General features: G+C 37.2%; 1 protein-coding gene and 1 long non-coding RNA gene across 3 annotated transcripts in view; one reads left to right on the plus strand and one right to left on the minus strand.

Moving 5' to 3' along the window:
* Nucleotides 1-12,787, minus strand: LOC137033077 (uncharacterized). Its single transcript, XR_010896804.1, has 3 exons — nt 12,650-12,787; nt 10,966-11,084; nt 1-104 (listed from the first exon to the last, which is right to left on the minus strand). It is a non-coding gene; the product is annotated as an uncharacterized lncRNA (long non-coding RNA).
* galnt7 (UDP-N-acetyl-alpha-D-galactosamine: polypeptide N-acetylgalactosaminyltransferase 7) overlaps nt 5,705-17,529 on the plus strand; it is a 25,429-nt gene continuing 13,604 nt past the window's right edge. The window contains exons 1-2 of one of the 2 annotated variants that reach the window (XM_067405163.1): nt 5,705-6,153; nt 7,407-7,855. In XM_067405163.1, the coding sequence (XP_067261264.1) occupies nt 6,028-6,153; nt 7,407-7,855 (575 nt within the window). In that variant the 5' untranslated portion in view covers nt 5,705-6,027. The remainder of the gene's footprint in view (nt 6,154-7,406; nt 7,856-17,529) is intronic. The other variant, XM_067405161.1, reaches the window with a different exon arrangement.

Below are 17,529 nucleotides of genomic sequence, written 5' to 3' on the forward strand. Positions count from 1 at the left end.
TATCTATCTATCTATCTATAAAAAAAAAATAAAATAAAAAAACGCCCATCCAGTATATCTGCCAGCCCACCCTTCTATAGCTGCCAGGATCCGGGCCTGCCGATCTGTAAAAACACAAGCAACCAGGTGTAAACAGGTCATTTCAAACCAGCCAAACCTTCTTTAACCGTGGTTTGTAATGTATTCAGAGCAACAATAAACAATGGACACTCCCACTTTCATAATAGTACACAGCATGAATGACAGATGTTGTATTTTAATAACTGCAACTCAAACTCAAATAGTTTAAGGCTGTCAGAGTGAAACTGGAAAACGCCCTAATATGACAGACAATTGTCTTACAAATCGAGGATAGTAGGATAGGATTACAAGATATCCCGGTTTAACAGTCAACGTTTCAGGAGGTGTGTCTCAGTGCACTGTCTCTGGTTTCCATAATAATAATTAAACACAACAGATTTTAAACAAAGTTTATCGTTTTAAACAAAAGGCCATGTCTGTTTTAAATGTTTATAATGTGCTACGCCCATGATAGGGCCTACATTTTAAATATTGTAGAATAATACATTCAAAAATATTATCTACATTGTGGAAGATGTCCTTTTTTTCTATAAATAGTGTATATATTTTTCTTATTTTAAAGTATTCTTTTCAAAACATTGTCAGACAGTTCCCAAAACAAAAAAAAACAAATAGATGTAAGTGATGATTTGGCGCCATCTCCTGATTCAAAATGATTACTACAACTAAGAGCATCACTTGGAAGAACAAGGAACTGGCAAAAGACAGAATGATCTGAATGAGAGAATAGGCTACTTAAAGCATTAGTTCACTTTCAAATTAAAATTTCCTGATAATTTACTCACCCCCACGTCATCCAAGATGTTCATGTCTGTCTTTCTTCAGTCGAAAATAAATTAAGTTTTTTGATGAAAACATTCCAGGATTTTCCTCCTTATAGTGGACTTCAATGGAGCCCAAACGGTTGAAGGTCAAAATTATAGTTTCAGTGCAGCTTCAAAAAGTTCTACACAATCCCAGACGAGGAATAAGGGTCTTATCTAGCGAAACCATCGCTCATTTTCAAAAAAAAAAAAAAAAAATTACATTTTATTCATTTTAACCATAAATGTTCATCTTGAACTAGCTCTTCTTCTTCTTCTTCTTCTCTATAGAGTGCCCCAGGGATGACGCGTTTTTGTAGGCCAACCCGGAAGTTAGCGGGGCACGGGTTCCCTCGACTGAAAGCCTATTCATTTTTCCCATAGACTTTTAGAAAATCGCAGAAAATAAGCTCTGTGTTTAACAAAGGGTTATTATGACACTTACACATTTTGTCTATCAAGATAATCTTTACAAGTTAACACAACATTTATAGATTTTGAAGCCTAAATAAAGTCGTCAGATATAAAAAGCTAACAGTAGGCTATAAACGGACTACAGCACACCATGGTCACGGATCAACGTCATCACCATCAAGCGTCCTCAAACTTTATTTAGAAAACAACTCTATTTAAAAACATGCTCACTGATTATGATCTGCGTCGTGTATGAGTACTTATCCACTTTTTCATGAGAAATGCAGTCCAAATGTCCTGTTTGTCATGATGACGTCTAAAGTCCCCGCCAAAGGAAGAAGTCCCTTTTAGCAATTTGTTAGCAACTGCCGATTTTAAGACACAGTAAAAGTTTATAAAATCACAAGTGGGTTATAACTGGTGTGTTTTATGTCATAGATCAAAACGTGAAAGTATTTAGAGGCTTTGTTAACCACAGACCTTATTTCAGGCGATTTAGCAAAAACACATTCAAAAAACCCATAGACTTTATGGCGTTGGAACCGGAAGTCCTAAAATGCTAACTCGCTTCCGGGTTTTGCCTACAAAAACGCGTCATCCCTGGGGCACTCTATTAGAATTCTGGCAGTGTAAACACTGCTAAGTGTATCACTGCCCTCTTCAGGTCAAAGTTTGAACTAAATTGTCATATATAATATGCTAGTGCAAGTATATTACAATTAGTTCAAACTTTGACCTGTGGAGGTCAGTAATACACTTAGCAGTGTTTACACTGCCAGAATTCTAATAGAGAAGAAGAAGAGAGCTAGTTCATGATGAGCATTTATGGTTAAGATGAATACTTTTTTTTTTTTTTTTGAAAATGAGTGATGGTTTCGCTAGATAAGACCCTTATTCCTCGTCTGGTATCGTTTAAAGCCCTTTGAAGCTGCACTGAAACTGTAATTTTGACCTTCAACCGTTTGGAGGCCATTGAAGTCCACTATATGGAGAAAAATCCTGGAATGTTTTTATCAAAAAATTTGATTTCTTTTCGACTGAAGAGAGAAGGACATGGACATCTTGGACATGGGGGTGAGTAAATTATCAGGAAAATGTAATTTGAAAGTGAACTAATCCTTTAACGGGATAGTTCACCCAAAAATTGAAATTCTTCATTTAGTCATCATCGTGTTGTTCCAATCCTGTATGACTTATTTTTTTAGGTTAACACAAAAGATGTTTTGAAGAATGTTAGTAACCAAACAGTTTTGGTCACCATTGACATTGATTGATAGGTTTATGATTGATTTTCTGTTAGCCTATGTTTCATATAGAAGAAATTCATACAGGTTTGACATAATTTATATTTCTGTGTGAACTATCCCAAAAAAGAAAAATATACTTTAAGTATTTATTCTGCCAATTGTTTTCTTATGAACTGTTCACAGTTCCACTTTAATTAGAATGTTTCATTTTTTTTTAGTTATGGCCACCAATCTAAATCTCTTTTATAATTCCAAATGACACAGCTGAATTGTTAATCCTATGCAAATAGATAAAAATAAATTGTTGAGTTATCAAAACACCTGTGTATTTACAATATGTATTTAAATACATTGTACAAATTATATATATTATATATATATATATATATATATATATATATATATATATATATATATATATATATATATATATATATAAGTAAAATAATAAATATAAACACACAAAATGGGCAATGTATTAAAAACATGGAGAAGCCTAAAGATTGACTTGAAATAACTGGAGCCCTTTGAAGCTGCACTGAAACGGTAATTTTGACCTTCAACCGTTTGGAGGCCATTGAAGTCCACTATAAGGAGAATAATCCTGGAATGTTTTCATCAAAAACGTTAATTTCTTTTTGACTGAATAAATTATCAGGATAATTTTATTTGAAAGTGAACTAATCATTTAAGTGTTTTTCAGAAAACAATTATAAAGAAAACAATTAACCATTAGACATGTTGCGTTCATATTCTGGGCTCATCTGCTTGTCTCTATGCATCATCAATAAGATGTTAATCTGTTAATATCACTTTTAGTAAGCATTTCACATTTTAGTAAAGTGTTTTCACGTTAAACTTTTTTTTAGAATGTCTCATTGTTTTTAGTGATTGAAATACTGTAGCAGTTACTGTATATGGGTCAAGACTCAAAAGTGCAAAAAAGTTGCATATTCTTTGTTTTTCTTCCTTTGTGATGGAATTGCTAGTCCTGTTCGCGCCAGTCATGTAAACTGTAAACTATGTGAGTGACAGCAAAGCCACTCGAAGGCAAGTCTGCAATCTTAGCTTGTAATGCTTGCTGATGCTGTGGTTCACAGGGGGTGGAGCTGAGATGTGAGGAAAGGAAACGAGAATGCACAAATTAGAATTGAGAAGCACCCTTAGGCAGCTGACTTGTTGCATTGCTGCCTTATAGGCAATGACTTTAGAGGCAGCGTTTGCACAGTGTTCAGGGGCAGTGTATAAGTTTAATGATTATAGCAAAATAGTACGGAAGAGGATTAGGGACAAGCAATAATAAAAAAAATAAAACCATCTCGAGATTAAAGTTGTTAAATTTCAAGAAAAAACTCGTTAAATTTCGAGAAAAAAGTTGAGATAAAATGTTGAGAATAAACTTGTTAAATTACGAGGAAAAAACCCTTTAAATTTCGAGAAAAAAGTCAAGATAAAATGTTGAGAATAAAGTCATTAAATTATGAGAAAAAAGTCGTTAAATTACGAGAACGAATTCGTTAAGTTACGAATTTGTTCCCTTAATTTAACAACTTTTTTCTCGTAATTTAATGACTTTATCCTCATAATTTAATGACTTTATTCTCAACATTTTATCTTGACTTTTTTCTCGAAATTTAACAAGTTTATTCTCAACATTTTATTTCGAAAAAAACTCGAGATGGTTTAAATTTTTTTTTTATTGCTTGGCGCCCTAATCCTCTTCCGTAAAATAGAGCAAACTTTCGTGATAAAGTGAATTTAATTACTATAATAGTAATTTCTTGGTAGAAATGACATCAGAGGTGGAAAACACTGGTCAAAAACATACATTTACACACAAACGGACCACCAATCACAACTATCAGATGCCATCTTTCTTTTTCTGGAAAGCTGAGGATTGTGGGATATCAAAGGCGGCCAAGGATACATCTATGCTGCCTTCAAAAATTGATCAAATAAAGGTCAGGATAACAGGATAATTGACCATTGTTTTTCAGTAGGTGTCAGAATGTAACTGCCATAAGCGATGACACTTTCTTCGTCATCAGCATTCATCTGGGACACATCCAATAGCTGTGTTGGAAGCATTAGTGAAGAGCAAAAACTCCTTCATAAAGTCTGGGTAGCAAAGAATTGGAGCATTGGTAAGTGCATGTAGCAAAGAATCGAAAGCTTCCTGTTCTATCTCAGTCCAGACAAACAACTTCCACTTTAACACAGAACAGATACTGCTGAATTAACATTCGCATATTCAAATACAACTTCAGCTTTCCTCTTTTAATAATGTGCTAAACTTTTAACTTTTACACTAGCATTGGATTCAGATGTGCCTTGATGCCTTCCTACCTTGGAATGCAGCGTTTTTAAGTTTTTGCATGAAGCCCATCTCTGGTGACAGGTTGTCCCGCATTTGCACCAGTTTACAAGTCATCAGATGTGGTTCCATGAGGGAGGGGAAGTTATTTTGATTAAGGATTATGAGGGCACATGAATAAAAAAATAATTTATAATAGGCCTAAATACTGCAATATTCCTTAAAAATAAGAAATGATCAAGAGATTGATTTCAATACTGATCTCTGAGCCTTAAAGGATCAGAACAAACACGGAGCCAGTTCCGTTTTTTTTTCCTTAAGTAGAATAGGGAAGGCGTAGGACATACAGCGTAAGCTTTTTGAACAATACGGAAAGCGGAACCATGTACAAGGCGATCATTTGTGTTTATAAAGCATATCCAGTTGTTTTTTTGTTTTTGTTTTTTTTTTTTTTCGAAAATGACCGATCGTTTCTCTAGATAAGACCCTTATTCCTCATCTGGTATTGTTTAAAGCCCTTTGAAGCTGCACTGAAACTGTAATTTTGACCTTCAACCATGTGGAGGCCATTGAAGTCCACTATAAGGAGAATAGTCCTGGAATGTTTTCATCAAAAACCTTAATTTCTTTTCAGCTGAAGAAAGAAAGACATGAACATCTTGGAAGACATGGGGGTGAGTAAATTATCAGGAAAATCTCATTCAGAAGTGAACTAATCCTAGTTAGGCCTATGTGTGCGTGGCACAAAGTGAGAAGGGTTTTGCAATAGTTATGCGTGTAAATCCCTATGACTGCAACATATGTGGAAGTCTCCGCCCCGCAAGTCTCGACGGGCATTTTATTTCCTATCAATCATGCCGCACGTCCGTGTGTGTTCATTCACATATCCGTGTGTGTTCAGACCTCATGGCTGCGTGGCGCGCGCACGCACACACACACACGACTGCTGCCTTTTTGTATGACTCTTTTTTTCGTGACTGAATCATAGAGGACAGTGTGGGAGTTTAACTGAATAAGAGAGCAGAGGAGAGAGAGAGGGAGAAAGAAAAAGAGAGTGAGAGGGAGGGAGGGACTCGATGTGTCCATACAGGCTGCAGAGTGTTTATTTATTTGTGCTAGATCCCCCTTTTTTTTCTTTCTTATTATTTTTTCAGCTGATTTTTCCAAAATGAGGTTAAAGGTTGGATTCATCCTTCGAAGTTTACTGGTTATCGGCACATTTTTGGGGCTGGTTTTGCTTTGGTCTTCCCTGACACCGAAGGCAGGCGACGATAACCCGTTTGCTGGCGTAATGGTAAAGTATCACTTTTATGGTGGCTCGTTATCTCGAGACGTGAGTGTTTTAGCTGTGTGTGCTGTTAATTTCACCATGTTTTAGTATTCAGGAGGGTCGGCTAGCATGATGATTAGCATGCTAACTGCTGCGGTTGTCATGGAGATGAGCAGCAAGAACTGACCGATGAATTTTGTCAGACACAGGACGTTTTTATTTATCTTGATATGTATTTAAATATGTATTACCATTCAAATTAAGCTTAAAACGCTGATATGGCTGTCAGCTACTAGCATAGAGAGCTAACGTAAATGTCGCTGTCTACGTTACATCCCCATAAGTAGCAGCAAATTCAGGGAAAACCCGGAAGGTCGTTACTGTAGATACTGGTTGCTTATTTGAGACACGCATTATTAATTTAAAATCAGTTATTTTATATAAAAACTGATGTAAAATGTTTATTTTTGGTGACCAGTCTAGATGGTTTGTTGTATCAGTACTGATTATGGACTAATGGGGTCATTGAGACTGAATAGGTGGTCGATATCCTTGATCTCGAGATAAATAAGTGTACATGGATTGTGGGAATGCTAGTGACACGTGGCACACTTGACAGCTCTCTGTCTCCGGCTGTAACAGCAGTCTGGTTTAGCTTGGCTTGTCACTGTGGTATTAAATTCACACGGATTTATTTACACACTACTTTTAAACCGAGGACACACTATTTGTAAAGAGTTTCGTCTTTGTTTACTCATTTCACCTTAGGTTGTCTTTTGCCTAATGGGTGCTTATGTAAATGTTTACTTGAAACTGCTTGTCTTTACATATGTAAACTTGACATTTGAAATAATAGTTTTTAGAACCTATGTTTTGTATGATTTTTAATAGATCAGGCTTTTATGGCCCATATAGTACAATATAATGTAGCAAGAAGAGGGAAAAAACACCTAAATTTTACTCGGAGGATCAAACTGAGCAAAGATCTCATAAATCAAAGAGATTTTGACAATATAGCAGACTACAGTAAATGTCTCTGTCTTGAAATATTATTAATAACAACATCAAAGTTACTGTTAGATTTACTTTATTAAAATCATTAAAGATTTCACAGCAAAAAGTGTGAAATTGTGTGTAGCACAACCTGAAGGTGGACATTACAAGAGAATTACTTGCTAAAAAAAAAGTCTATCAACCAAAGGGCAGAAGGTTTGTAGTAGATATGATACAGTATAGGGTTAATGTACTTCTAACTAAAAATGTGTCTCATTTCATAGGCGGGAAGAGATGCAGGTAAACTTGTACAGCCCAACCTTCCCAATAATGACATGGCTGACCAGTTCAAGCCAGTTGTTCCTTGGCCTCACGTTGAAGGAGTTGAGGTCGATCTGGAGTCTATCCGCCAGAAAAATGGTGACAAGCCAAACCCTGAATTCAAAGTTCAGAACCAGCAGAATGTCATCCAGAAGCAATACGTCACCTTTAAGCCCCACACCAATGTATATAGTGAACCCGTGTTGAAGAAAGGGATTCTGGGCAACTTTGAGCCTAAAGAACCTGAGCCTCAGGGGGCCCAGGACGGACCGGGAGAGGGCAGCAAACCGTTTGTGCTCGGACCTGACTACAAAGATGCCGTTCAGGCCAGCATCAAGGAATTCGGCTTTAATATGGTAGCCAGCGATATGATCTCTCTGGATCGAACTGTCAGCGACTTACGGCACGAAGAGTGAGTATGAGGATGCACGTCACTCTGATTTGCGAATGTATTTAGGGGTGTGTGAGGGGGGGGAAATGGGTGTGGTAGCAACCTCTGTTTCTGTCAAAATATAGCTTTTTTTTTAGCTATATTTTGCATAGTTTTAAAAGGCTTTTTGCTCCGTGAGATATTAACCGGTGGTCATCTTTTGTTTCAGCATGTTTTTGACTACAGTATCTATTTAGATATCAATTTAAATTATTTTTTAAGGTCCTCAGCCCACACACGGTATATAGACAGTCAGGTTTGACATGTTGACATGCCAAGTTATTTTTGTGATCACACCCAGAAAGATGAAAATGATAAGGACACACCTTTTCAAACAAGCTGTTTCAGTGGCATAGTAAATGACGAAATGCCACCTTTTCAGCCACGTCATATCCCATATATCCTTTATTCTGTTCACACTAACAAAAAATAACTATCCTTAATTGTGGACATGGTACCATCATAATATTATGATTATTGTCATACGAGACGATGGAATATGGAAGTACCTTTGTGTAAATACCGTTTTTATATATATATATATATATATATATATATATATATAAGTACTTTTGGATAGAAACATTGTACTGTGTTGTAGGACATTAAGGGATGTATCTTATACCCTTTTCACTGAAAGCATGGGTAGTACTGGGAAGATAATGTGCTGCAGTCTATAATGTTCCAGACATTAAATAGGATCGGCATTATGCCCATAATTCAGCCACCGAAATGTTGTTTGGCCACGTCACAGCTGAATGATAAGCCGCAGTCTCTCTCATTAACTCCCCTCCAAGCTGGAAAGCTGGATTATCTGCCTGAGACTGCTTTATGAATTCATACAGCTTCAGAAATGACCTACCTGAGGCTTTGACAACAGATTCAGCTTCATATTTGACCACTGTAGGTCATGCAGTTTGGACACAAACTCATTGTTTACTAGTGTTTGTTTTTTGACAGTATATTGTCACACTTCACTCTTGGTATACAATGGGTAAGAAGCTGTGTTTTTACAATCAGCAGTTTAATCATTAGTGCGTTTTATAGCGCTTTGTTCTGTGCTGTTTCTTTTGCAGAGAGTCTGAATGATGACTTTTAAAGGGATAGTTCACCCTAAAAAGAAAATTCTGTCATAATTTACTCGTTTACTTGTGTCATTCCAAACTTTCTTTCTTCTGTGGACCTTAAAAGACAATATTTTAAGAAATGTTTAATTGTTTCATTGTACAATGGAAATCAATGGTAACAAAAACTTTTGAATTTCTTCAAAATATTATATTTTATGTTCATATAGGTTTGGATGGAGGGTGAGTAAATAAGATAATTTTTTTGGTGAATTTTAATGAATTTTAATTAACATGACAAGTATACTTTCTAAAATGTATATTTATACATCTTGAATAGGGGTGGGAGATATGGCCAAAATCTTATATCACGACATGAGTAATTTTATTTCACAATAACGATATATATCACAGTAGTTTATTTTTGCTTTAAATAAGTACCTTTTTTTTTATATATATATATATATATATATATATACCACTGTAATTTCATAATGACAAATATCTACTGGTTAATCGTGTCTACTGTTTTATTGCCCAGCCCTAGATGCTTTTATCAAAAAGAGAAAGAAGATAAAGGAGGTATACACTTTATCAGTATGTGTGTTCCCTGGGAATTGAACACAGGACTTTAAAGATGCTAGTGCATTGCTGTGCCATATGTGCTACATTTATTCTAAATGTAACCAAATTCAGTCATGCTAATTCATCCAGCTGTGTTGTAATGTCACTGCTACATGTTTTGACTCAATGCCAGGACACTTTTAATTCACATATATGTATTACTCAAACTAACTTTCTCCAGGGAAATCAAACCCTTTTCTATGAGAGAAATCTGGAAACAATGGACACCACTGTTCTTTGGTACAGGGCAGGCAGGGTGTAAAGGTGAGCAACAGCTTATGAACTTGCAGTATTGGCACTAAATGGGCACTCACTAGGAAAAAGAACACCTTGCACTGATCTTTTGTGGCATTATTGCTTGCTATAAAGCCCTTTTAAACTGATCAGCAGTGAACCCACAGGTGTGTGACTTCTCAGAGTGCAGCAGAGCTCTGTTTGGCCAGATATATTTTTCTCAGACTTTATTTATCATTATTCAGACCATAACACGAAGGGTAATACGTAGGGCATTTGTATTGGTTGTGTTGGTGAGTGTACTTAGTGATACCAACTGAAGATGTCAGTGTTTACACACTTTGTTTCTTAGTAGCGTTGTTTTGCTTCAGTTCATAATTTAGTCATGCCTTCCTCATAAGACAGACAGACTGCAGCATGTTAGTCAAGTAAAGTAAGAATAGCTATTAATTTTGTCATTTTAAATCTGCCATCTTTGTTTTTTTGAGCCAGTCACTTCCGCCCTTTGAAAATGATGACGTTCATTGGCCAAGAACGCATAAAGTCCCAATTACTTCATTAGTGATTATCTTATCCTGAGGTGTGACGTGAAATTGTTTCTGTGAAATCAAGGTGTTTTGATTTTTTTTTTTTTTTTTTTTTTTTTTTTTGAAGACTACAACCACCACAAGGAACAAGGTTGATGTGCTTTGTGATTCTGACAACCATTGTAGTTCTTCTATTATATTTTTTTTTTAAGGGAGAGTGAATAAAAATGAGAATTCTGTCATCATTTACTCACCCTCAAATTGTTCTAAATCTGTATGAATTTCTTTCTTCTGCCAAACACAAAAGAAGATATTTTGAAGAATATGGGTAACCAAACAGTTGATGGGTCCGATTGACTTCCATAGTTTGGGGGAACAAAAATACTATGGAAGTCAATGGGGCCTATCAACTGTTTGGTTACCGACATTCATCAAAATAGCTTCTTTTTTCAGCAGAAAGGGTGAGTAAATTATGACAGAATTTTCATTTTTGGGTGAAATATCCATTTAAATTTTTAAAACACACATTTCACGTGTACCTGTGCGTAATTTTATATTGTAGAAAGTCATGAAAGTGAAAATCTCTTCAAGTGTTCTTAAAGGGTTAGTTTACCCAAAAATGAAAATGTCATTTATTACTCACCCTCATGTCGTTCTACAGCCGTAAGACCTTTGTTCATCTTCCAAACAAATTTAGATATTGTTGATGTAATCCGATGGCTCAGTAAGAAGCCATTCAAACTCTCAAGGTCCATAAAGGTACTAAAAACATATTTGAAACAGTTCATGTTAGTGGTTTTATGTTAATATTATAAAGAGACAAGAATACTTTTTGTGTGCCAAAATAACAAAGAATTTTCAACAATATCTATATGGGTTGATTTCAAAACACTGCTTCAGAGCTTTACGAATCGAATCAGTGAATCGGAGCGCCAAAGTCACGTGATTTCAGTAGTTTAGCCATTTGATAGGAGATCTGAATCACTAATTCAAAACAAAAGATTCATAAAGCTCAGAAGCTTCATGAAGCAGTGTTTTGAAAGTTTTTTTTCCTGCCTTGCCTCAGTGAGCCTGCTATGCCGTTCAGCACATGGCTGTGGATTTTTTAAAATTATCTAAGAGTTATTAATGCTACAGGGGATACCTGGCCAGACTAAAGACAGGGGGCTGTACTGCTTCACTGCCTCGGCATGGAGGGACAGCTGATTTTCTGCTCATTGCCTAACATGGGTATGACATATAAGGATGCAGAGGATGCTCTAAAAGCCTACTTTGTGCCAAAAGCTAACTTAGTAGCTGGACGTCACACCTTCCATAAAGGCTGTTTTGGTGGATGACAGTTGATCTACCTGTTTTGCCCTACAGCACTTCTGCATGCCATTTCAGTAATGTTGTGCTGTCACCACCCACAGCTAGGCTTGTGACGTATTAAAAAGCACAAATTCCAGTGGTTGGATGTTTGTCAGCGAGTGTTTCCCTACTTGGCCACTCGGTTCCTGCTACTTTCTTCATTGTGGACAATGGGACACCACTCAAGAGGAGGAACCTAATGTCTACACTGCATGTGAGGATTGAAAACAATCAAGTTCTGCCTCCTAATGCCCTTCCTCTGTTTCTCCTTTGCCAGTTTTTCAGTACACTGTTGCTGAGTGAACTGAGTTTGATGTGCTTAAAGCTTTATACACCACTTAAAGCTGGATGAAACTGTCACATCTGTGTGCCAATGACTTTGTAGTCTGCCACTCTCTGTTCGTAGTGCTGAATTAAATCACATGCAAGAACTTACGGTGATAGAGCTCATCAATGGCATGTCTGTATGCGTGTCACTCAGAAAAAGCCAGGTAAAATTAGGATGTGCGTTGACCTCAGAGAGCCAAATAAAGCACTGGTCGTGGACCCTTTTCCATTGCCACACAATAATTGACTGTACTCTCTGCCCTAAAAGGTTCTACTGTTTTCTCTTCCATCGACCTGTCTAATGCTTACTACCAAGTGCTGCTGCATGAGGACAGTCGGGGCCCTTACGGTTTTTAATACTCACAAAGGACTGTTCCGTTTTTGTTGTGTTCCTTACTGATTGGTTTCAGCACCTGCAGCATTTCAGAAGATGATGACCATCATCCTGACTGGCTTGTCAGGGGTTGAAAATTATTTCAAAATTAGTTGACAACATTATCATCCACGGACATGACATGTCTATTCATGACAAAGCGCTTCGATTGGTCTTCGAGAAGCCTGCTTTTCTTTGGTCATACTGTTTCAGCAGAGGGCCTTCTTCCTGATGAATCGCATGTACAGAGCTAATTATCTGTCATGTTTCCCCTTACCTGCTTCTGCCGCAGATAATGCTGTTGCTCCAGCTCCTGTTGATGATGTTGATGTTGCTTTTCTGTCTGCTGCTGTTGATGCTGCATGCTCTTCTTGCCCCTCTGTAACCATACTTCGTACACACCATACTTTGTTCCTGCTACGTGTGTCCGCTCAATGACAAAACTGTCAAGTCACATCCTGCTTCTCTCAAACTGGTGCCGCTGCCAGATGGACAATTGCAGAAAGTGGCAGTGAATATACTCGGGCCATTTGACACACTGCAGGCTTGCTATAACATAGCAGATAACAGCAAATGCCAAAGTGTGCACAAAGAAAGCTGCCTCTCTCAGAAGAAAATAACAAATTTGGGATGTACTCGATGTTAAAAAGTGTTAAGCACAATAAGCAGTGAAAAAGCAGACTGACACAGCATAAACACATGCACAGAAAGATGTGACTTTCAGCATGTGATTGCGAATTCAGTTGTCTTTCACGTCTTGTTGTGCTTAAATGGTTGAATACACATGCAATTATGTCAGAATGACCATCGCATGGAGTATTCATGCAAACACGGCCAGTTATGTCTCAAATGAAAGTAAACGGTTGGGTGTAAACCTGATGTGTAATATGTGGAACCTGATGTGGATCAATGCATTTGGTCTTAAAGTGACAGCAGCTCTGTGTCATTAAAGTGAATCAAACAAAAGAGAAACTAAGGGCCTATTTACAACTGATCACTTCAAGCATTTTCTCTGATCGGACAGCTATCTGATCGTGAAAAAAAAAAAAACGTTTGTCTACGTTTCTAAAACGTTTCTAAATGCCCTTGAAATGCATTTGAGACGGATTCAAATCTGATCATTCAAATCGTTTCAGGAGGTGGTCTGGGATGCATTCCAGATGAAACTAGACAAGTCTAAATGCATCTGGTTGTTGAAACCACATATTTAAATATAAGCGTGTTAGAGCCAGATATGACAGTGCTATTGCAGCTTGCATCGCCGCAGCTGAGTATTTCCTCAGCAAACTGCTGTAAATGAAAGCAAAAGTAAGTCGCAGACGCTCAATATACAGTCATCATCATTAAAACTAAAAGTAAAGAAACTAAATGATCTTATATATATTTTTACATTTGATTATTACATTTCTGTACTATTTATTCTACATACATAAAGCTATTGTACTGTAACGCTAACATCCAATGAAGATGATGATGATAATGATAGTAAAACTTTATTAAAATAATCCAAACAGAAGCCAACATGTGAAACAGCGTGTCTAAACACAAGCGATACTGGACGACTAAGCAGAACCAAAGACTATAGAATAACACAAGACATGTTACTCATATTATTTTGAATGGGAGAAAGTGTAACGCGCAATATGGCAGAATAAGTCCCGCCTTCAAAATAAGAGGCAATCGCCAGTTGATAAAGTCATCGCGTCACTGCAGCGGCCGTTAGAAGCACTGGTTTCTATAGAAATAGCCTCCGAAATGATGCACAAGAGCATTTAGGTCTGCATTAGCTTGATCCAGCCTAAAAAATAGTTTTTTTTTTGTCATGATTCGAGCGTTTGGAAAAAAAATTGAGACAGTTGTTGTCAGAATTCTTTGGTAATTTCAAATATGAATTGAAAGCTTGGCAAACAGAGAATTTGATGTTTCCCCATTCAAAGAGATAGGAGCTGCATGGATGCCCGAGAGGCATTTCAAAGATGGCCGCCGAGCGAAATGACTTGTCTTAAAGGGACTTTGGCAGAACACAGGCAGGAACTTAAATACACAGTGATGATGAACTAAAAGAAGAACAGCTGTGATGATGAGTGTTAGTGTCCATGGAAACTGATGAGTGGTGGGAAACTAGAATAAAGGAACGTGATGAATGAAAACAAACTGAATGTCCATGAAAACCAAAACAACCTGAACGTGACTGACATGTACATGAAAAACTTAATTTGTTTTATTTTTTTTATTGTATTTGTCGTAGTTTGTAATTTGCTTCTTTTTTCTTATTTTAAGTAACAGAAATTAGATAAAATAACACAAAATAACTATATTGTGATATATATGATCGTAAAAATAAAATTTCTCATATCGTGAAATAAGAATCATATCGCCCACCACTACAGTGGAGATTCTCAAGGGAACTCATGATGAATTAGCCCTCTGAGTTGGCCATTACCTCAGAGATTCAGTGCTAAAATTAGCTAAAACATGTAACTACATAGCATCCCTGTAGTTTAGAAGAACAGTTAGCATTAGCACCAGAATGGTAACAACTTGTTTATGAGTAGTGCAACACACCCCGATCTCCAGTGAGATTGAATGCCATGGGAGTGAGTTGTTCTTCCTGTTGAGTGGCTTTACTCTGCCATGTAACACACGAGTTAGGCCTTATGACTCTGCACACATAAGAACATTGAAACCTAAATCTGAGCCTAAACCACCTTATGAAAGAAAGCTTTGCTCTTGCAGTGTTTTGCAGGCAGGAAACAATATTTTTCATGGTTTTGGGAGGGAAATTTCCTGTGTTTGATCTATGATCTATCTACAAGCATAGGCAAATCTATGTCCTATTTACTTTAGGCATCAAGAGTTTCCTCATAAATAAATATAGTTTTTCTTTTCTAACCTGCTCAAGCTTTTACTTTAAAACTTCTGTTTGCACTATATAGGAACTTGTACATGCACTAAACCCTAGTGCAAATATAACCCACCTAGAACCTGCAAACCTGCAGAACCCCCCCATATCATCCCCCCATATTTCTACTGTTTGAGAGGTGTATGGAAACTCAAACCTTACAGTTTTTCTGAATTGGAAAAACATTTCTCGAAACCATCACCCACTCTCTCAAAACCTTAAACACAAAATAAAATCTTCAAACGACATTCAGAAAACATCTGACTCTTCTGGCAAAATCAAACAATTGCTTCAAAACCATTTTATCTGTACTCAAAATCAAACAATGCTTTCAGTTCAAACACGCAGCCAGTCAATATTATAAACGCTACAGATCATTCATTAATGATGAAAGTAAAGTGAATAAAAGTGTACTGAATTTTGTACAGTTGGCCTATTGAATGTAACTGTAACCCAACTGCAAAAGTCAAAAAGGTTAAAAAAAAAAAAAAAAAAAAAAAAAAAAAAATCAGTACACTCAAAAGAGTTGAGAATCATTCTGCCTTAGTAGCCACGTCTTCATGTTGGGTCCGGCCAGGGGACTTTGTCAACATCACAGGCAGTGTTGTCTCTTACCAGGCAAAGGGAAACCCCCTCTAGTGTGCCGGAACCAGCCTTGACAACACTGTCCACACCTTGCTTTTTCTCGTCCTCATCCTCTTCCTCCTTGTTCACCACCTCTTACACATACTCTTCCACCTCTCCCTCTTATATTGTTTCTATCCATTTGTTGGTATCAACATTCAGTGCAACATTTTGAGTCAATTTTGGCACTCTGAACTGACTTCTATTATGTACAGTTGGTTTGGTCACATCATTAGAAACAAGTGTGAATTTTTTTTTAGCCGTTGTGTGTAAACGATGACAACTGGGTTGTGTTTTATGTTTTGCCTGACTGTGCTTGGCTTTTTAAACATAATGGCATCACAGTGCAAAATATGTTTTAGTGAGGTAGAATGTTTAGAGTTTTGCAAAAAGAGTGCATGAGATTTGCAAATGGTGTCTTAAACTTAAAGGTGCAATATGCTAGAGGCCTATTCAAACAAAGGCGTAGCTTGATGACGGCAAGTTTGAGCGTGGAATCTTGGGATGTGGTCTTCACCTCACAGCCCGTGGAAAATAATGGGAAATTATGAACGAAAGCAGCATGCATATGATAGATTGTGTGCAGAGTCTGCTGCCTTAAATCGCGCTAAATTACTGCCGTTCTTGATAATGCACCTTTGTAAAAGTGTTGATTTAGCACTTATTCGCATGAAGAACAAATATAGACACAGATAGTGGATTGATATCGATTTAAGACTCAATTTCTCCGATACAAAAACATACCTTGTGTTAGTTCTTGTATTTAATAATGATAAAAAGCAAGAATGCAATCGTTTCCGAATATCCACATGACTGCAAATGTGACATTATTATACAACAGGTCAAAAAACAAAACGTACATTTTAAACACAGTACTGTCAGTATTTACTCTATTTTGCAATGAAAAGTTCTGTGCGTACCCTGAGATAAAATCCTGCAGGCGCCCCTGCACAAATGCGGCTATTGCTTTGAACAAATTGTTAGTCAATGATTCAATGATTCATTCACAGCCTCTTGCTTCGTTACCAAGCGGCAACCTCCCCTAGTTTGAAGTCAATGAAGTCAATATGGAAGTGACTTAGGCCGTGTGTCCACCAGAGCGTTTTTAGCCAGCTGAAAACGCTAGGCGCTCTGCTTAAAACGCTCGTCTGTGAGCGCTTGAGAGAGCTTCTGCAGCGTAACGTTTTTTTTCCCGTTGAGACGCTTTGTTGCTAGGATACGGAATATCTGCGTCACTGTTACTTATAACTGATTTTGCAGGTAATTTGTTTCAGGCTAAAAATGTTCACACAATGTGGAATTACTTGCTATGTATGTTCGGAGACCAGCAATATTAATTTCTCATCCATTTTGTTTCTGTTTGTTGATGTCGCTGTACAGCAAGAATGTGACAGTTGGTTGGAGTTGTATTTGTCCCGCCCCTCCTCCACTCTGATTGGACGGCTGGCTAAAAAGTGACAGTGAATGTTGAACATTCTTCAACTCGAGGCGACCAGTAAAAAACGCCCAGCTCTCAGCGCTTGAGCGTGAAAAAGACGCTCAGCGCCTCGTTACGCTCTCTGCATTTAAAAAACGCAGCGTTCCCATTGAAAACAATTGAAAAAGTACGCTAGCAGCTGGAAAAAACGCTC

The sequence above is a fragment of the Chanodichthys erythropterus genome, chromosome 12 (assembly GCF_024489055.1).
Source record: "Chanodichthys erythropterus isolate Z2021 chromosome 12, ASM2448905v1, whole genome shotgun sequence".
Lineage (NCBI taxonomy): Eukaryota > Metazoa > Chordata > Actinopteri > Cypriniformes > Xenocyprididae > Chanodichthys > Chanodichthys erythropterus.